The 21242-nt window shown below is 42.7% G+C and overlaps 2 protein-coding genes across 3 annotated transcripts; one reads left to right on the top strand and one right to left on the bottom strand.

The window, feature by feature from the left end:
- Window positions 1-2217: 2217 nt before the first annotated feature.
- Window positions 2218-11643, bottom strand: CEP57 (centrosomal protein 57). Its single transcript, XM_053456522.1, has 11 exons — window positions 10637-11643; window positions 9646-9805; window positions 8559-8735; window positions 8226-8347; window positions 7802-7918; window positions 7548-7625; window positions 6669-6760; window positions 5638-5728; window positions 4376-4602; window positions 4069-4192; window positions 2218-3635 (listed from the first exon to the last, which is right to left on the bottom strand). The coding sequence occupies exons 1-11, from the start codon at window positions 10661-10663 to the stop codon at window positions 3411-3413; spliced, it is 1440 nt and encodes a 479-aa protein (XP_053312497.1). The 5' UTR covers window positions 10664-11643; the 3' UTR covers window positions 2218-3410.
- FAM76B (family with sequence similarity 76 member B) lies at window positions 11643-19646 on the top strand. 2 transcript variants are annotated; one of them, XM_053456520.1, is made up of 10 exons: window positions 11643-11777; window positions 12943-13007; window positions 13511-13565; window positions 14694-14849; window positions 15434-15624; window positions 16133-16180; window positions 16591-16671; window positions 17059-17194; window positions 17671-17772; window positions 18420-19646. In XM_053456520.1, exons 1-10 carry the CDS (start codon window positions 11694-11696, stop codon window positions 18507-18509), a joined length of 1008 nt encoding a protein of 335 aa, XP_053312495.1. In that variant the 5' UTR covers window positions 11643-11693; the 3' UTR covers window positions 18510-19646. The 2 variants fall into 2 exon arrangements, with proteins under 2 accessions (XP_053312495.1, XP_053312496.1); XM_053456521.1 differs by having other exon boundaries at window positions 17062-17194.
- Window positions 19647-21242: the final 1596 nt, after the last annotated feature.

Below are 21242 nucleotides of genomic sequence, written 5' to 3' on the forward strand. Positions count from 1 at the left end.
ATCAGCGACTCAACACCTGAGTGTAACCTGCTACGAGACAGGCTGGGTCCCCGCAGAGATGATAAAGCAAATTTGCACCCCCCCTTCTTCATTCACTGGTGGCCCTTGGATGCTGCTTTATAATCAGTGAAATATGTTTTCTCTGCATCTATTGTCAAGTACCCTCAGCAGCGCAGGCCTTAAGGATCTTCTCTGCCGAGTAGATTTTTTAATATCTGTCTTTAATTCGTAGACTCATCTAAGTAATCTCTGCCTGTTTATTCTCCGTTTCCCATTATGGTGAACTACTGCTCCCGGGGTAAATGTGCTGCTTATACACAGGTGGGAGAGCCAGATGCACTAATAAAAAAAACAAACAAAAAAAAACAAGGTAATTAGTAACACTATGCAATAAAGTAAAAGTAAATATATATTGTTTTATGTTTTGGTATTAAAAAATAGTAGGTTTTAAGGCTAGTAATTTATTTATATGCTGTGCGTGTACTTTAAATGCCTAATCTTGGAGAGTGTCAGGAACAGCCTCAATAAACCAAAGACTAACTTCTCCTACTTGTTTCTTTGTTCATTTATCATACAATAAATCACTTCTGGGTGATGGAAAAGACCCTGGCACAGTCAGGACCGTTAGCTCAAATCTGGAGCAAGTCCTTGAATAAAAGTAGGGGCATCTCAGAAGCATCACCATTGGAACACGGTAGTGATGGGAGTGATAAAGGGCCATTGGAACACAGGAGTGATGGGAGTGATAAAGGGCCATTGGAACACAGGAGTGATGGGAGTGATAAAGGGCCATTGGAGCACAGGAGTGATGGGAGTGATAAAGGGCCATTGGAACACAGGAGTGATGGGAGTGATAAAGGGCCCTCTGTACGCCTATGAAGAGATTCCATTAAGAATCAGCTGTTTCCAGCTACAATAGTCATTTATAACATTAACCCCGTCTGCGCTGGATTTCTGATCTTCATTTTAATAGACAAAATTTGCCTTTCTTTTGAAAACAAGGACATTTCTAAGTGACCCCAAACTTTTCACCAAAAGTGTATATATTTTTATATGTAAGCAAAGGAATGTTATTTTAGGAAACTAAATATGTCCTACCCCTGTTTCTTCATGCAATGTCAATGAAGCTTTCTAGAATAACCGGGTTCTGTAAAGTCAATTTCCTTTCCTATTCTAAAGATGGGCAGTGGAGCTTTGGGATCGCACGGTCTAAACCCATGGCAGGGATGAGTGTATGATGTCTTTTCTGTCAGGAGAGAAAACACTCGTTAAATCAAATTACCGATATGAAGGCAAAACAACTTTGTATCTGTCTTCTGCGTGAAGAATAATGTTTGGTCCATGATTGATATCGGGTCAGGGTTAATCTGGTCCATGACAGACACTGATCCTCCCTTATTCCCCTCTCTGGCTAATGCCAGCTCCTGTCCTAACGCCTCCTGAGAGCGGCCTGCGTGCCCAGCACGTTATCTATGATCTGGGCTCCCATCAGCAGCCTCATGTCACACACCTGCACGGCCTCCTGCCTGCTAACCCCAGCACAGGCCGAGGGCCTTAAACACCCATACGAGTACATGGCCTGCCACCCCTGCCGCACATCCCGCCAGCGCCGCTCATTCACCTTCTCCCAGCTGCCTGAGACTCCTGCACCGCTCCAGGTCTCTGGCATACAGACAGACCAAGGTCTCCTGCACTCACCAGGCCACACTGTCATTCACTTCTGGGTCCAGATCACCCAGGAGACACACACTGCCCTTACGCACACACAGGCACTAACCATATACACTGACTGCCCTTACACACACATACACTACCCCTATACACTGCCCTTACGCACACACATGCACTACCCTTATACACAAACATACAGGGTCAACAAGACGGTGATACTCGCATACAAAATATTTAATGCACTAAATTGTCTAGCTCTTTGCTTACACCAGTATTTCTCAGCATCATTCCTTAAGCATTGGAGGTTTTTCAGTATCCCCCCTAATGAGAACAGGCAGATGTCTTTGCTTATCTGTGATAATCTTAAAGGAGGAAAGAAGGGGTAACACTATCTGAGAATTAATCGATGGAGCATAAGAATGTCTTTACAGAAAATAAGTCAAACGTACAAGGCATTATCCACTAAAAAGGCATCAAAGAATTACGCTTTAAAATACAAAGGCCAGATAACGAGTACATAGTGAAATAACTTTACATTACAGAAAATACACTGAAAACAAAATTTAGTAAATTTTATTTCTGTATATTACAAAAGCATGAAAATGTGAAATTAAGACATCAGTAGCCATTTACTCGGATTTCAAGACACTGACGTAAAGAAAGTAGCTGCCTGGAGCCATGAATGCAATCATACGTTGTATGCTTACAAGTGAACTCCTCATTACACAATAGTGATTCCCCAAAATGTCTTAAAGGGACATGTCAGCCATCACATACACTCCCTTTACATTTGTTTGGTCCCCCATTTGATATCAGGATTCTGCGGAATCCCCCATATTGCAGTTGAGTCGCCCCAGCTCCTACAAAATAGTTATTAGGGCTGCGTGGAACATCACACCGTCCCTTTAAGGCACCCAAGACTTTTCACAAATACCACGTGGATACAAATGACACACATTTACTGAGCCCACCTCAACAATGTTGGTTTCAACTAAGTATCTCACCCTGTAAAGCACGGCTTCTTTATTTTATTTCAACAAAAAATATATTAAAGACAATCTTTTAGCTCAATACCAAATAAAAGCTACAACCGCATAAAGCACGCTCCTATAATAAAAAGAACTCCATGTTTAATATTTCCATAAATTTAGAACTTTACATTTTGACAGTACAAATAAATTGGACACAAGGCTTTTCATACAAGATATACAAAGTAACGCACGCCTTTCAGCATTTAAATAGTTAAAAAATGTATAGGTAGTTTGAAAATAAAAAAGGCATTAGTCCTGTTCAAGTGTTCTTTGATTGGTGCTTACTTAAGGTTGATGTGTCATGTGACTTTAAGGAGCTCCATGTTTGATCTATACCTTACTACATGGGCTCAGAATTGATCACAATGGAGTTTTGTTAATCATTTCATGAGCGCATTGTATAGATCACATGATGCGCTCTGCACAAACCCCCGCCCATTGACGGATTCCCTTTAATATTAAATATCGGTTTGACATGTACACGTCTACAAGTAAAAAACACACGTGCCTTGTCCAGGGTTAAAGCTTAGGAGAAGTTTGTTCTTGGGGTCAAGGCAGAAAGGTTTCCGGGAACGGAAGGCCATGTACCCCGTCCACTCTAACTGTGCAAAGCAGAAGAATATTATAATTACAAAAAAAGTCAAAGAGTGCAAAAGAAAACGGAATAAATCATTTTCCCTGAGCCATTTTTTCACAGTTTGGCGACATTCAGTAGTCCCATCGGATGTCGTCTCTCCGGAGAGAAGTCTGTAGGGACTGCATGTCCCGTAACAGCTGAAGGCTCTTTTTGCTTTTTTCTCCGGGTTTCTCCTTTCTCGGACTCTCTCGCGTCGCGCTCGTCTCCCGTCTAGTTTTGAAGTATTTTTGGTCTTTTGTTGGCGATTCGTTCGTTGCTTCCTCTCTGGCCTTCGATTCTCTCACCAGTTTTCCCAGCTGTTAATAATATATTAATAAGGAAAACCAATGAATACATTTACAGAACACTAATGATTTCATTATATTTTTTTTCTCATTCATTAGAATAATTTCCGGCTGTTAGATTTGGCATCGACGTTAACGGGTCATTCTTAAACATATGTCTTCTTCCCTATACATTGTTATATATATGTTCTGGTGGGGTCTCGGCCCCCTCTTCTTGAAAACGCCACTGGACAGATCAACGGAGTTTAAGCTCTACCTGCCTCTGTATCATCAAGCAGAACGTGCGAGTCCCAACGCTTCGGGGCCAAATGGTTTAAAAACAAAAGGAAGCCTGATTTCTATATGTGTGTACAGAGAAAGATTATAGTCTTGATTGCTTTACTAACTACACAACTGAAAAATGATTTTTCTTTCCACGTGTAGAAACCACAACTGATTCACCTACTTTGGTTATTTGATCGGCTTTTGCTTCCATCTTCCTCACAAGGGCCTCCAGTTCCCTCTCCAGGTCTTCTTTCAGTCGATAGGAACGCGCCTCTTGGATTTGTTTTACCAGCTCTTGGTGATCACTGCGAGGCAAACAAACAAAAAGGTAGTTATTGACCCATAAGAACTGCGTTTGCCACATGGGTGCTCAGGCTTTATTTCTGTAGTTATACTATAACTATTAATTATATCTCAAGCCTGAACTCAAAGGAATCTTGTGATGAGAGTTTATGAAACCATCCGTATGGAAACGTCGGTTAACTTACAAGCCCATCTGTCCAAATTCATCTTCCAGCGTAAGCAAAACCTCTGAAAGCTCCTGATAACAGCCAGGGGGCGCGTCGGAATCGGATGCCCACCTCACGCCGATTTCCCTCCCGTCTATAGGCTGGTCGCTGATCACGTGCTCATTGCAAAGGGCCTTACTGTGTTGCTTCATCAGATGTATGACATGTTGGACATTGGCTCTTACTGAATGGCTGGCACCTGTAGACTAAACAAGAGGACCCAAAAACAACACCCGGAGTCACTTTTAGGCACAACTCCAATGGGTCTGCGTTTTTTTGTAGCAGTGGACTGTTTATTAGTGAGTATCGCAGGTCCAACATTGGATCCAGCTCAACAGACAGGCTCAGATATAAATAAACAAAATGGCCACTAGAAGAAGACATTCACCCGTCTCCACGCTATTCTTCCTGGCAATTACACCGAATGCATCCAATAATCAAAGCAATCACCTATAGAACATTCGACAACTAAAATATCGGAAACGCGCAGCAGGATTGTGATGCTGTGGAACTTCATGATCTGGACGGAGGTTACAGCCAACAAATAGCTGGATGACCATTTCATTGTGTAGGTGTCTGTTAAATATTATATAATTAATATTGTATTGTCCCCAGTAACACTCAAGTCATTGGGGTTTAATCACTAAAGAGAGAGTTGTGGGAGTCCTTCCCTTCACTATTCATTATGAAGAGCCATCACTAGAACGTTTCCAGTAAGAAGGGTTAAGCTGAGCCTGGTTCAATGGGTGAGAAGATTGCTTAAACCAGCGAGATTTCTCCAAACATTATACCAGGACAGCCAAGTTCTGCATCAGAAGCTCACCGGACAGGGTTGGCTCTTTATAACGTATAATCAAGCCAACAAGCTACAACGCAACACTCCTGTCAACTCTCCACTTAGTCAATAAACCCCTTAGATATGCATATAACAGTTCTGGACAGAGCTTTATTAAACACAGCAATGAACATAAAATGCTGCAGAGCAATTGAAAAGTTTCATAAATGTCAATAAAACTGTGCAATCGCCATCAGTCATACCAGAGACTGACCTATAATCACATGATTACTAAATTGAAATAGTTATCGTCCACAGGTCTGGGACCCCTAAGCGATTGCAGGTAAATAAAAGGTCAGGGGAGAGAATCTTCTTGTGGAATTGGGAATTGTAGCCGAGTTCATGATAAAAAAAATTTCAATAACCCGCTAGCTGCATATATTTATTCTTCCATAAGGTTACTTACTTTTCCTGCAACAAAGGGTACGTCCGCAAGGCTTAATCTGTAGTGAGGTTGTACGTTTGATGAATGGGTCGGCTTCTGAAAAGAAAAATGGCTATTCAAGGATACAACTGAAAACATTCAGCCATCACGTGAGGCGGAAGCTTCGGGTCTTTTGGAACTGGAAAGTACGGCAAATACACCTACAAGTCCCTGTAACTCGGCACAGATTCTCCAAGAAATACCTTTGAAGATCTGATACCCGCCGGTAATCGTTACAAAGTGAGGAAATATGATTGATAAAGCTGTATGGCCGGGTGCTACAACGGTAATTTATTTTGAATATTATTAGTAGGAATCAGTATGTTGCAGGAAGCACTCCTGAGTGTTTGCACGGTATTACAGACTACACAGTTATTACACTGTAACCGGGGAACCGAACAGCAACTGGAAAACAATGGGGGGGGGGTAAATGTGCAAAGCATACCCTAAACGAGGTTGCCTCAGGAAAATCACAAAACCAGATGGAATTGGGAATAATTGTAGATGAGAAATGTTACCACGTCCAAAAAAAAAAAAAGTTGCCTTTTTCACAAATCAGGGGTAAGACCGACGGATTCCCGTTGTCAAACAGGACAGGGGAATGTATGAGTGTATGTGCGCATGAATGTCTGTGTGTAAGACTACGGTTTTGGCTTCTTCCCAATTATTAGCATGGTTAAATATGATTCTTTAACCCCCCACGCAACTAAGTAACACAGCTGTGGTTTTCAACTCCAAGCCTTGATGTGTACGGACGTATGCCCCAAACATTTCATTACTTATTTTCAGGCAGGAATATACAGAATTCCCGCATTGGTTTTGGCCCTTTGAGACATGAAGTTGAAAACTAACCAACTTGCAGCAACCACATCCTCCAAAATCATAATATATATATATATATATAAACCAAACTGAACTGAATATGTTTAATATTGACTGGCTTTCCTGAGAATGCAGGATTTTGTTGGATGGATAAAACGATTGACATCCATCAGACTATTACCTTGTTGGACTGCGTTGTCTTTTTTTTCTTCACTCTCCCTTGTTTGGATGGTGGCGTTAAGGATCGAATCAATATTCGGTTGGTCTCCAAACCAACCTGTAGCTGCAAGAAACAAAACAAAACAAATCAAAATGATTTAAACCCTTTTTGCCATTTACAATTACAATGGAAGACAGTTACACGTAAGAGCAAGTTTAGGTGATGCATGTTTTGTATGTTCAACAGAACTAAATTAAGATATTAGTTTGAAATTTAAAAAACGACTTGTATTTCCCACAATTAAAGGGACCCTGCAGCCATCATATGCACTTTAATTCATATAAAAGCCGAGAGGCTGAAAGGCTCTACACATTTTGTCGTGGTCCTGCTTGGAGCATGGGAGGGGGGATTCTTCAGACCCCTTAGGATTGCAGGATACCTGTACGGCTGAACATATCTCCTGCTGCCTGTAAGCACATAGTCTCACTTGCCGGCTCCGTGAGAGTTTCAGGACGAGTCTGCACAGAAAGCACTCCGCTGTAATGGAAGCAAAGGAGGCATGCGCTACAGCCCTCGACTTACAAAGTACTTTAAGAAGAATTGTTGGTTGGCTCCATGGGGCAAAGGAGTCCCCTTTTCATGAATATATAAAATAAAATAATAAAAAAAAAACTTTACAAGAACTACCAAGACCACTGCCCTTCGTATTAATCTTTTTATTTGGTAAACACCAAAAAAAGATGTCTGGATCCCATCATGCGCATGCAGCACATAGAGGTACGCAATGAACATGTCCCTACTGGGATGCCCGTTTGCTTGCAGGGTCTCCTTTTTCTCCTCCGCTGGCGGACATGCAGTGTGCGAAGCGGTTATTAGATTATTTTAGGCTGTGATAAAGTCAGAACACTACCTCTGCTGCTTTTTCTTGCACCAGTTTGCGCTGATGCTCCTCTTCCCGAAGCTTCTGCTCCAGTTCGTGGATTTTGCTCTTTGGGAGCGAAAAGACAAAAAAAATAAAATGAACACAATTTTCACAACAATCCGTCTGCCTTACATTCTCCCCGTACAAACTACGGAAACATAGCCTGTGGACACAGTATCGCTTTAAACAGTACAAGATCCACCAATATGTGTTCGTAACGACAATAAAAATATAGGACTAACCTCAGCCAGCACTTGCATGGTGGTGAGCTTCAAGTATTCTTGTTCCAACTTATCTAACTTTTCGAGTTTTGTTTCTAAATTTGTTTTTTCAAGGGTTCGATCCCCTTCCAGCGACACCTTAAAATCAGGGGGAAATTATACTAATAAACAAGGAATAAGACCGATCCAACATGCACTTTTTCATTATATATAAAGTGGTGTGTGGTTAAGAAGAAAATGAGGCATATTGCGATTATTCCACAAACCTTCACAAACTATAATGGTTTACTATATGCATGCGAACAAAAATTATACATGGAAACGAGGAACATTCATGATAAAAAGTGTTTTGTTTTTTTTTCTTGTTCCTTAATTATTTCACCTCCAGACTTGAAAACCTCAGGTTTTGGGGGTCAACTTGAGGAACTCTGACCGACCGCCGTACCTGCTGTTTGAGGACCGAGGACCTCTCGCTTTCTGCGTTCTCTACCATTTTTCTCATGTACTCCAGCTGTTTCTCCAAAAGTTGGCACCGAGATTCAGCAGCCGATAGCTGTCTTGACAGGTCTGATAATAGTTAAAATTAAGACTTTATCAATGGAACTGGCTACAGCAGTGACAGCAGGTTTTAGACAACAAACTACAACGGATAACAAAACGTAACGGGCTTATAAACAGCAGAACGATGAGAATTTGTAAATGTATGTAAATACCTTAACTTTATGTAAAGAAATACACAATAAATAATAATAATAATAATAATAATAATAATAGATACCTTTATTTTGTTTGGACCCATCCTTGACGCTATCTCTGGAGCGGCTTTGTTTCTCGAGGAGGGTTTTATATTCGTGGGTTTCTTCGGACAGACGTTTCATGTTGTCCTCAGCCTGTATCCGCTCCAACTCCAATTTACTAATTTTCTCCTGAAGATTTTTTAACGCAGAGAATATAGCTGGGCAAAAAAAAGACGACATTTAGATCAGAGCGGCAAAGCTCAGCGTCAAAGTATTACGTTTACAGAACACTACGGCCCCTACGTACCAAGGAAAAAAGTGCGGAGTTTCTGGGGCAAAGCGGGACATTTCCAGCAAGTAAAGTATTGTTCTGTTCTAATGTATTTAAACACCCCATCTGTTTAACCCCTTATGTACTAACTTCTTCATTACAGGGTAACTTTACTGTTACTAATTCCCAGAGGGCATCAAGGCCACGCATGGGTTGATATCCGCTTTGATGATCACAATTTATATTCTCTTCTTTAACAAAAATGAAAACAATTGCTAAGTCCATAGAGACCGGATGAGATTTACCCGGGGGGGGGGGGGGCAAGGCTGTGAAAATATAATTAAGGTGACAGAGCACGGCACGTGTCAAGCCTTCCAAACAATGGTCATATCACACGGCTTCGACGCGCTTTCATGACAGTACAGCTGTTCCACGCAAGGCAGCCAATGAATTATTCACCGATGGTATCCAGATCCAGCAGCGACAAATTATTTATATACACCTTTCACACACCGGGATCTCCAGGAAGCCAACTGAGAGGCTTGTGTAAAATGGCCTTTAAACTGGGAGGATTCATCTGTATCGTGACAGCAACACCCCCCCCACCTGAAGTGTATATTATAGCTTTAAATTGTAACGGTTAGTGTTAATTTAATGTTTCTAAATGCATGGAAGGTCTCATCAGATGCCGCCTCCTCTCCTTCCCCTCTCACAAACCTTTGGACAGCCAAAATTTTGCTGAGAATCATAGGCTACCGGTAGACAATTCCTGATAGTGTTTAAAACTGTATCATATACACAATGTACATCATCAACGTAAATAAAACGTTCCTTCCGTCCAGTATGAAACGTGGTACCTCTGCTGTTACTCTCGGGATAGGCTGCAGACGGCCGGCCGGGGGGGTGCTGCACGTCCGAGTTGATGAAAGGTTTTCTTCTGGGGTAGGCGGCGTACGAACCGGCAGAGTGCGTGTCTTGGGTAGAATTGTGAAGGTTCCCAGAACGCGGCGAGTGCAGCTGTACCGACACAAAGGAAGACAGAATTAGACTCAATGGAGTAACACGCACCGCGTTCACCGGTATATTAACACAGTAACCCATTCACGCCCCATCGGAGCTTCACATCCCACAGGCTCTCGCTTTATTATATGTGAGTATTGAGTGTCACACACACTACAGAGTAAGTATTAAGTGTCACACACTCGCACACACACACTACAGAGTAAGTATTAAGTGTCTCACACACACACACTATGGAGGTCTGCGGCAGCATCCATCAGATACGAAAACAACAGCAAGAACACTAAATCCCTTTTTAATAGCACAGCCGTTATCCTCATCCTAACGCTTTGCTTATTGAATCTCAGAGAAAACGTTTCAGAAACGGGAGCCGTAGATTTTTTACAATTATTATTAAAATTTTGAACCGGAATGTTATATTATCATTAACGCGCGATGAGAGGCTTAAGAGTGATTAAGCCTAACAAGGTTTTATTAGGTCGTGCTTGTACGTGTGCACAATATATATATATAGCATACAAACAGACATTTTTATTTATATATATATATATATATATATATATATATAGTGAGATCTTTGAGCAGGGCCCTCCTCAGCCGTTACGTTACATGTTACTTGTTAGGTCTACCCATTGTACACCCATTCTGTGGAAAACGAGCGGCTATAAGAAGCGGTTTTATTTTCCGTGATCGGGGACACGGTTGATGTGAAAACATAACTCCCGTGAGACTCGGTCATCCACCAGGCTAAGGGAAGGACTAATAACCTATTACTAATAGCGGTCTCTCCTGCTCCCGTGAGGGTAACACACTGCCCACTGTTCTCACCGGTTTGGACGGGTAAGCAGCAGCCATTTTGCTTTTGTGTACCGAGAGCGCTCGTCCGGTGCCCGTAAACCGAGTCAGCCCACCTGGCCCATGTTACTGAGGCAGCGGAACACTGACAGAGAGTAAGGGGACTGCCCGGGGTGTGTGGGAGGGAGACGGGTGACGTCACATGCGCGCCGAAAGCGCATGCGCCCCTCCCAATCACGGCGCCCAGCGTAGGGTTTCCGTGACAGAGGCGTGGCCACAGCACAGGGACAAAGACACACTCTGTCTTCTGCATTGACCAGGCCGCCTGCAGACATCTCAAGCTCGCCCTTTCTAGTAACCAAACGCGTAACTACGTTCCTTCCTAAACGGCCGTGTGGCGAGACCGATAATCAGTAGTCCCACCAGACACGGAACTAAAGCTGAGGAAGCAGCATTTGGTGTCTGCCGTACTTTACGACAGGAAGTTCTCACAACCAATCAAAAACATTAAGGCGTGGCCTAATCGACTAGCTGTGGGAGCGTTCTGATTGGCGAAGCCAACAACAAGAAACCCTTCTGTTGGCTGCTTTTATTCAAACGGGAGTTTCCCGCTTCTCTAAATGTGGTTTTGATTGGTCTCCTCGGCCCTTCCTTTGTTGTGACGCAGATTTTGTCAGTATCCGGTTACAGGGGTTTTTTTTTTTTTTTGTATCTTTATTTCAATTTTTTTTTTAAAAAAAAATTAGTTCAAACAGTGGGGGTGATGTGACGCTGAGGAAACAAAAAGGAGCGAGTGGAACGCAGCACAAGTTGGCTTAAATCGTTTCGTAGCCCTCGTAGCCCCGGTTTATTTACGCCTCTCCCCACACGGTTTACAGCTGCGGTCGGGCGGAGAAGTGGCAAGCAGCGCGGGCGCGACACGGCAGACGAGACGCTCACACACCCGGTGCAGAGGCGGAGACAGAGCGTGTTGACGGACGCCGCCTTCTGGGTTCTCTCACCCATTGTCACCGGTGTCAACGAGCCCATCCCCGACTGAACCTCGGGCTCCCCCGCATCCCTGTGTGTTCCCCGGCGCTGCCTGCGGAGGATGGCCTCGGCTCTGTACGCCTGCACCAAGTGTAACCAGCGGTACCCTTTCGAGGAGCTCTCCCAGGGACAGCAATTATGCAAGGTCCGTCCGTGCCCTATGTTGGGGCCACAACGGTGCCCGTGGGCGGATAGATCCCCCACCCCGGCATCTGATTATACCGCCCTGACACTTCCGTTTCGCCAGATTTATTAATCTCTTCGCAACGCGATATATAATGATGTGGAGGGGGGCTGTGGCTATAGGAGGAGCCCTAATAATCACATCCCCCCCATACTGAACCAAAACGCAGCCTCGGGGCCCTGCGATCAGATCCTCATCAGAGGGGGAGAAACGCTAGGAGAGGTCTCGGTCTAAACTCGGAGGCTTGGATGTAATGTTAGGAAGCTTTACTGAGAGGGTGGTGGATAATTGGAAGAGCCGCCCATCAGAAGTGGTAGAGGTGGATAGACTTAAAGATATACTGAATCTGACAAGACCAAGGAATGGTCTGAATAGAGCAGCTGAGTGGGTCTGAGCTGCACCCCTGCTTGAGCATAGGTGGTTTCTGAAGTCCTTTTAACCAGTAATGGCATGAGCTACTATATGTCGCAAAACCTTAGTCCCCAGCAGGAACATTAATTTGTAGATGAGGCCCCTGTTTATTCATCATTTGCATCCAGTAGCTGCCCCCGTTTGTTGAAGAATCTTTACTTGTACCGTGACACTGACAATGGGGGTGACATTAAACCCTGCTGCTTGGATAATCAATTTTATAAAACGATATATTGGTGGCTTACATTTTTAGCAACCCTTCTTTTTAGCAGCCCCATGGCATCGGGCTCGGTTTAATGTGAATAGAGTGCTTCCCGTGAGGTCCGAGTGCTACGGTGGCCCCGGTGTCGTTTATTTGTTCCCGTTTGCCAGCCTGTAGCAGATAAAATGCCCTTTGAATGTCGGCGGGGGCTTAATGCGGGCTCCGAGTGTTCCCGCTGCACGGAATGTTAACTGTCATTGCCGTGTAAAGAATTTTCCACCTCGTGCCGCGGGTCGTACATAACGGCGTCTGCTTGTTATTTTAGTCCGCCGAGGAGTCTGTTTGGTAGCTGAAGTTTGAGCAGCTTGTTCAGCCGGTCACATGTAGGTGAAGCGGAAATCCAAGGCGTTCCGATGATGGTTTTTTTATGTATAACTTGCTAATGTTTTAACTTTTTTTGCTCGTTATCATTGACTTCTCTAATAATACTGTTTTCTTACCTTCTTGTTACAGGAGTGCCGAATCGCTCACCCCATAGTCAAGTGCACATATTGTAGATCGGAGTTCCAGCAAGAGAGGTAAATGGATTTTATCTGCGTTTGTTGCCCTTGGACATTGCAGAGTTTGGGTACACAGGCGAGCTGTTCGGGGGTCAGAGATGGCGCAGGCGAGCTGTTCGGGGGTCAGAGATGGCGCAGGCGAGCTGTTCGGGGGTCAGAGATGGCGCAGGCGAGCTGTTCGGGGGTCAGAGATGGCGCAGGCGAGCTGTTCGGGGGTCAGAGATGGCGCAGGCGAGCTGTTCGGGGGTCAGAGATGGCGCAGGCGAGCTGTTCGGGGGTCAGAGATGGCGCAGGCGAGCTGTTCGGGGGTCAGAGATGGCGGAGGCGAGCTGTTCGGGGGTCAGAGATGGCGCAGGCGAGCTGTTTGGGGGACGTATTCTTACAGCGTATTTCAGACAGGAAAACATATATTTTATAGGGTTTTTATTGAGCGGTTCCCTTAACTGTAATAGCACATTCATTCGTATTGCGAGGGCATCGAGTCCCCATGGAAGCTCATTTCTTTCTTCTGTTTCCCGCAGTAAAACCAACACGATCTGCAAGAAATGTGCCCAGAACGTCAAGCAGTTTGGGACGGTAAGTTAACATGAAATATGATTCTCCAGAAACCTTAACTCTTGTAGCCTCGGTTAAGTAGTTTATTGATAAAGCGCACGTTAAAGCAATAAGTCAATTAGTCCAGGTGGAGTACCCTGTGGTGAATGGGTTAAACCCTAGGGCTCCAGATGGACACAGGCAGGAGAAAAAAGGGCAAGAAACCTAAAGAAACTGTCAACTGCACTCACAAAATCCAAATAAAACACAGAATAGGTGATAAATTAGTAAAAACACCTACCTATAATGTGAGGCGCTGGCCCAAAATTATACAATTACCATAAAACCACTTTATGAATTGATAGATAAATCGCACATTCATAGCAAAAAACATCAATACATATGTAGAATAAATTATGGTTGGTAACCTAAAATGGAAATAGTCCTGGACTCGGTTCCTCACTAGTTGGATCAATAAATAAATATGTACAGAAATAGATATATGAAAAAATGAGTCGCTATAATAATATTAATAAATTATAGAGCATAAATAATGGTAAAAAAAGGAGTTTAAAAAAAAAAGGCAAAAAGCACTCCTGCAAATGGAATTTATTAAATAATCTTAAATTCATAATAAGGGTCAAACTGTCAGTCCTGTCTAAAAAAAAAAACAAAAAAACCAACAATAACGGGCCACGGCAGCCGTCATACGCACATTAACAGCGCGCAGGCGGCGGGATCGGATCGGAACGGAGAGGGATACGGTTGCAGCCAGACACAGCAAGACCCTCGCAGACTCCGTCAAACCCCCGATTGGTACTTCACAGCTCTTGGCGATGCCCTTTATGCCGGGAATCATGAATTGCGTTATTAGTTCTCCCGCAGCGTGGTCTGAGCCGGCCCGGCTTTATTCATCGTTTAATCAATGAGGTCATTTAAGAAATCTCCGGTTTAGCTGTGTGTCCCGGTCCTTGCAAGAGACGCCCCGCAGGGCTGACCCCTTCATAATGCGTGGTTAATGTAGAGAGGTAAACTATCCCAACCTGCTGCATCTCACCTTCTTTAATTAAGGTTTGCCGTGCTGCGAGAGACGAGCTCATGCTAAGCTCTCGGTTAGATGACGTTTAATGTTACTAATGAATAACACTTTCCATTTTTTCTGTCCCGCAGCCTAAGCCTTGTCAATACTGTAACATCATAGCGGCTTTTATTGGCACAAAGTGTCAGCGCTGCACCAACTCAGAGAAGAAATACGGCCCCCCTCAGACGTGCGAGCAGTGCAAGCAGCAGTGTGCGTTCGATCGGAAAGAGGAGGGAAGGAGAAAGGTGAGTGCGTGAAAACCAAATGCCGAACCCGTCTGCCGAGGGAGTGCGCTTAGCGATATTGCATTAGCGAGATGCGCGCACGATAAATCTTGGCTGTAAGCATATGAAGCGCCCTCGCCCGTCTCCCCTTAGAGTGATGAATATTTCCCGTCTCGTAGCTTAATCTTAGGTACAGGCAGCTTAACGTCTTGCCTCTGAAGATACCCGCCTTGCCATTTGGCTCTTGCTGGGTTACAAAAAATGTATGTGGGGTTTATTTTCTTAATCTGGAATGATTTAGGGTGCTTGGAGTTATTGTCCATTCCAGTGTCCCTATACCAGGGGCGTCCGACCTGTGGCCCTCCAGCTGCTGCAGGATGACATCTCCCATCCTCCCCAGCCAGCCCCTTAGCTGAAAGAGCATTGTGGGGGATGTAGTCCTGCAGCAGCTGGAGGGCCGCAGGTTGGACGCCCCTGCCCTATACTAATGCGCATCTTGTACAAAAAAGATATACTTTTTGTAAATAAAACAATAGCACTTAGCCTGATCTGTTGATTATTTGGACGTTTATTTTTGCCGTCCTTTTTGTTTCCCTATTTTTCAGGTCGACGGCAAGTTGCTGTGTTGGCTTTGTACTCTGTCTTACAAGAGAGTGCTGCAGAAAACTAAAGAACAACGGAAAAGCTTGGGTTCTTCCCATTCCAACTCGTCGTCTCTCGAGAAAGAGCAGCATCATTCGAAACACCATCACCACCATCATCACCACCACCACAGACACGGCAGCAGCCACCACAAGTAATGACTCTCCGGGGGCTAAAAACATGTTTCTTTTTCATTTTATTCCTCGATTGCATTAGATTGCAAACTTCTGCGACTACAGAGGTCAGTTATTGTGACCTTCAGGATAATATGCATGATGAGAAGACCTAAGTAGGCTCAATAGCTTGCAATCTAATTCAGCTCAGCCGGGCGTTGAGTTTGTTACCTTTATTTTTATTTATTTTTCCTTCCCGTGACTAACCCGGTAGTTTTATTCTGTTAATGGACAGACTGGGGATTGGCTGTACAAAGTCCTACAGCGGTCTGCTGGAATACATCTATATATAACACTTCGGTGTTACAGGACGGGAGGAAGAGTGTTTGACGTCTTCATTTTACAGTTTATTTTTTTTATGTATAATAACGTACAATTTAGTGAAACAATAGAATCCTGGGTTTAGCACTTTGTATATCCGAATTCGACCATAATTTGTTGACGTGCTTCTAAAAGTCCTGTTTTTTTGTTTTTTTTTTTGCTTTACAGAATAAGTAGCCTGAGTCCTGAACCAGATCAGGGAATTTGGAAACAAAGGTGAGCCTGTGATTCTCCGACGCTGCTGTTCACGTTAAAGAAACATCATGTCTTAATTGTTCCTCTTAAATAAAGGGCTTTAATGTGAATTATGTACCTGTAGGAAAAATAAATCTCTTGCCTTTAGCCCACCGCTGCTTCCAGGGTCCTGTTTTCGCCCAGTCTCCCCAATGCTTGCTTAGGCATACAGGAACAGATGAACACCAAATAATAAGGCAAATAGTGGTTGTTTCGGTCATAGATTTTGTTGCATTTTCTATGGTAGACAATCTGTGTCTACATCCAGTACTGTTTGCATAGAACGAGGTGAAACGCATCAGGGCTACAGGAGCGTCCAAGTAGGTTTATGGCCATGTGCTTGCTTCGTGTTTGTATAGATATGGCTGCTTGACCTTCTTGTCTTGTTGCAGTCATAAGTCAACTACCGCAATTCAGAATGAAACTCCAAAGAAAAAGCCCAAACTGGAATCCAAGCCATCGAATGGAGACAGGTACATTGCTTGTTACAGAGCTTCTATTTTGTAAGTTAATTTATCAAGCAGGGTTCCTCATATCTTGGGATGGGATGCGCTACATGTTATGCCTGGTACACGGTCCTCAGGGGGGGGGCACTATGTCAATAAAATACTAACCTTGGGGAAACTAATTACATCCTAAGAACTTGCATATTTATTTATTTTTTTACCAAGAAGGCACCTGCGAAACAAATGGAAACCTTAACAATGTACTGATGTTATCCTGTACTCCTTTCTATGTTCTGTTTGTTAGCCGTTGGATGGAGGGCTGGAACTTATAACAAGAAACCTTTATTTGGAAACAAAGTGCTTTCCTGGCAAGATGGGGGTGTAAAAATCTCTAAAAGACTGTTATCTATTTAGTAGCTCCATCAATCAGTCGGCAGACAGCGGCGGCACCGACAACTTCGTCCTCATCAGCCAGCTGAAGGAGGAGGTGATGTCGCTGAAGCGTCTTCTGCAGCAAAGAGATCAAACCATTTTGGAGAAAGATAAAAAGGTAACTTAGTGGTCGCCATACAAACGTTGTTTTGGTTTCATTTCTAAAAATACCATATTTTTTATATGAAATTCTCTAAAACTTCTGAACCTTTCTGAGCGCTCGCTTATTTAAAGGCGGCATTACACAGATTCCAATGTTAATACTCGCCCTACGGCGTGGATTAGTAGCCTGCGAGGACCAAACTCTTAAATGGTGCTGTAACTGTACTTATAACCTTACCTGGGAAGTCTCAGAGAACCGGGTGAAATCCTACCATTTCCCTTTAAATGAGGGTGTTTCCCGCTGCCGTCGGCGGGCAGTCCTGGCCGCGTCCCGCAAGGGAAGGCTCCAGGTAACCGGAGCCCAGAAGTTCCCAGGTATGCTTATAACGTTCATTAAAAATCCCACCTAAAGGACTTGTTTAGTAACAGACCTAGAATGTGGATCTCTGACGCGTTTCTCAAGTGCTTACAAGATTCTGATCTTTTCATCAGCTGACAGAACTGAAAGCGGATTTCCAGTACCAAGAATCTAATCTGAGGACAAAGATGAACGGCATGGAAAAAGCTCACAAAGATGCTGTTGAACAATTGCAGGTAAGGAGCGTACTTATCTCTAATAATTGTCATAGGTACGTCTAGCATTTTGACTTGGTGACAACGTTTCAGGCAAATTTCTATTGCAGCTGCCCTCTACCGCTGTCACAATACAAACAATCCAGCAATAGAGCTTCCAAGTATACTTGCAAAAACATAATATTCAGGGATATAATGTTTAAATCACGGGGAAACGGCTTCTTGATCCACGGAGAGATCTGACTGCCATTCTGCATTCAAGAAGGAATTTTTTTTTCCCTAATTTTGTGCAAAATTAGAGGCACAACTGGGTTTTTCTTTTTTTTTTTTGCCTTCTTTTGGATCAACAGCAAGAAATAAACAGATATGGGAAAGGCTGAACTTGGTGGACACGTCTTTTTTTCAGCCTATGTAACTATATACGCATTTTTTGCACACATATCCGCCCTGCTAGCTGATATTCTTGACCCGGCAGTTGAATTTATCACCCCAACTAGTTTCTGTGTAATAATAATGTGCGCTGTATGTAGCAAAGTGCGTTAATGTGTTTGTGTGTACATATACCTGTTGTTTAGCTCTATAATTAGATTGTTATATTGGAGCCTCGTATAAATGATGCATGTAATATTTCTTACTACGATATGACCCGCCAATTTTTGTTTTTCTAGGGGAAGAACCGCGAGTTGCTGAAGCAGGTTGCCGCTTTATCCAAGGGTAAAAAGTTTGATAAAAGTGGCAGCATACTGACCTCTCCTTGATGGAGTGTTTTTAATAGGAGGATACAGTGTAATTCTGTGAAGCCCTTAAAAATACTCGGTATGAAGGGAACATATTGTATCCTTAGTACATTTTTTTTATTTCTGTTTTATTTTTTTTAAATATATATAGTTTGTACCGGACTCTTTAACCACATTAAACTGCTTTTAAACTACTCGGACAAAACCAACTTCAACTGGCTTGAAGACCTTTTTATTTCACGGAGGAAATGGAATCACTACAACAGTGTTCATTTTTCTAAAAAAAGAAAAAATGAAGGCAATAAAAAAAAAAAAAGCAAACTTAGGGCAAATTCAGCGACAGGTGTTCGCATTTTTAACGGGCGCCGAACAGCTAGTGCGGCAAATTTAGCTTTGATCGGGTAGGTATTTTAGACCTTAATATATTTTTATTACAACATGGCAGGATTAACTATATGGTGCTTAATGTTAATGCTGTTGAAACCCAGACTCTGTCCACATCCAGTATGTTGCGGCTCTCTTCAGCATTTAAGGGGGTTAAAAAAAAAAAAACAACAAACTGTAATTAGATCTAATAAGTCGTTTGTAACTTTTTACTTTATGAATGAAAATCCTCACGTAATTGTATAATGTGTGCAGGGAAAGTTGTGCTTTTGTAATATCTGTTGATTTTTACTTGCAAGTGCCTTTGGTTTAATATTAATTTATAAATGTGTCGGGGTGGGATTGTGTACATACGGTTTGTTTCCTGTGTATTAAAACCGCATATTTTTTTTTTTTTCTTCTCTACATCATATGTACAGGTAGAGCAGATTTGGAAATTCCCAATGAGTTTTCTGTTATACATCCTGCATGTTTCTGGGCTGCCAAGCTTTAGCTTAGTAATGTGCAGAACACGTTGGGGCCGACTGATGTAACTTGGGTCGTTCTGGGTCTGAGTAATAGACCTCTGTGATGAAGATGTTGCTTAATGGCAGGAATCGTTTGCGTCGTAGCGTAGGTTCAATGTGTGGCCACATCATGTTACATTTATAAAGGCTTTACAGCATGAGCAAGTATGGGTTAATTATGTTTTGTGAGCAAGCTGTGATCTGTTTGTATTCCTTTCTAAATTTAGTCTAATTGTGGGGAATTTTAAATGACTTCACCTACAAATAGGTAAGGGATTTCTTTTTCTTCATTCTCTTTCCATAATGAGGAAACTGCATACGGCTTAGGGTGTAATGATAGATGATTTGGGGAAATCAGTGAGGAGTATCTGTATTTCTCATAGGAGTTGGACTGTAGGCTTCACATGCAAAGAGAGATATATCCGACACCGGTAATACCGGGAGGAATAAGGTATTTAAACCTGCTCTCCCAGATCATAAGTAATGCTGAGTTCCGTGGCTGATCACTTATCTCAATTTTAGCATCATTAACTTAAACTCTTCTTTCCAGGGAACAGAAATAAGGTTATTAGGAGTGAAAAATACTTTTTTACACAAACCCCAACACTCACATAAATGGTCACCTTGTTAACCGGTGCATGAATCTCATTAGCAGTCTCATTCATGCGCTGATGCTGCCCAGTGCGTCTGATTAGCAGCAAAGAGAGAGGGATGCTGGCGGCGAATGTTTCTACTGAACCCCGTTATGACAGCCTTATTACATCTGTTCTTGCAGATCGGGTATGTTGGCTGAGATTACATCCTTATCAGGTATATTGTTAATGTAGAATTATGCGACATGAAATTTGAAAGTCTCTGGAAATTAGGAGCGTATCATACTCCGGACCGATGTGTTGGGAAGTACTTGATCTTCTTATTAGTGCGTTCTTTGGAGTGATTGATAGCCAAAGTGTGTTGGGTGAGGCTTAAGTAATTACTCACATACTCTTACTTCTCAAAAAGGCCAAAGCGATGGGGCGTTCTGATAGTATATTCCGCATGCCGTGGTATTCCTGCTAATATTATTTGCATGGGGTTTGGTAAAAAAAAAACAAAAAAACACACATGGATCTTGTTCTCTGGACATTAAAACAGAAGTGTCTTGATTTTCGTTATTTTTTTTCACTCTTCAGACGAGCCAGGCTGAAAATGTTTGTTGATCTGGACACTGTACCTAAATGTATTCTGATGGATCTTTTTTGTTTTTTTTTTCTCCCCACTGCCAAAGGTTTAAGCTGTAGACATACCTGCTGGTTTTTTTTTTGTTTTTTTTTTTTTATTTCTACATACTCTGCTAGCATTAGACTTAAAAGTTGAGCTTTTCTGTAAATATGTATGATTTCACCTTTCTTACAATTTTTTAGAATGATTTGCGTCCCCCCCCCCCTTTTGTCTTAATCTGTAAGCTTTCCGGAGAATCTCTATCCGTTCTTGGGTTTTTAGGGGCTTCACAGTATTAAGTCCAGGTTAATTATTATATATTCAATGACCTCGTCCTTTTTTAATTTGAATTTTAACAAACATTGTTTTAAGAATATATATGAATTCTATCGACTGTCTTGAAACTGTATTGAACTGAAATAATGGATGGATTTAATGTGGAATGGATAAGATGTATCGTACTTTGCAGCCTGTTTTGAAATGTCCAGTAACCTTACCCCGTGAGAGCCGTTTTTGTGTATTGACGCTTGTGAATACGCGCTGTCCATACCGAATAATGTATATTTGTCCAAATCTGCGGTCTAGAACTGAAGCGTTTGGGCTTTATCACTTGTATAGCCTGTTTGGAATCTGTAAATGCACATATTACTGTCGGCATTTTGTA

Source organism: Spea bombifrons, chromosome 2 (genome assembly GCF_027358695.1).
Source record: "Spea bombifrons isolate aSpeBom1 chromosome 2, aSpeBom1.2.pri, whole genome shotgun sequence".
NCBI lineage: Eukaryota > Metazoa > Chordata > Amphibia > Anura > Pelobatidae > Spea > Spea bombifrons.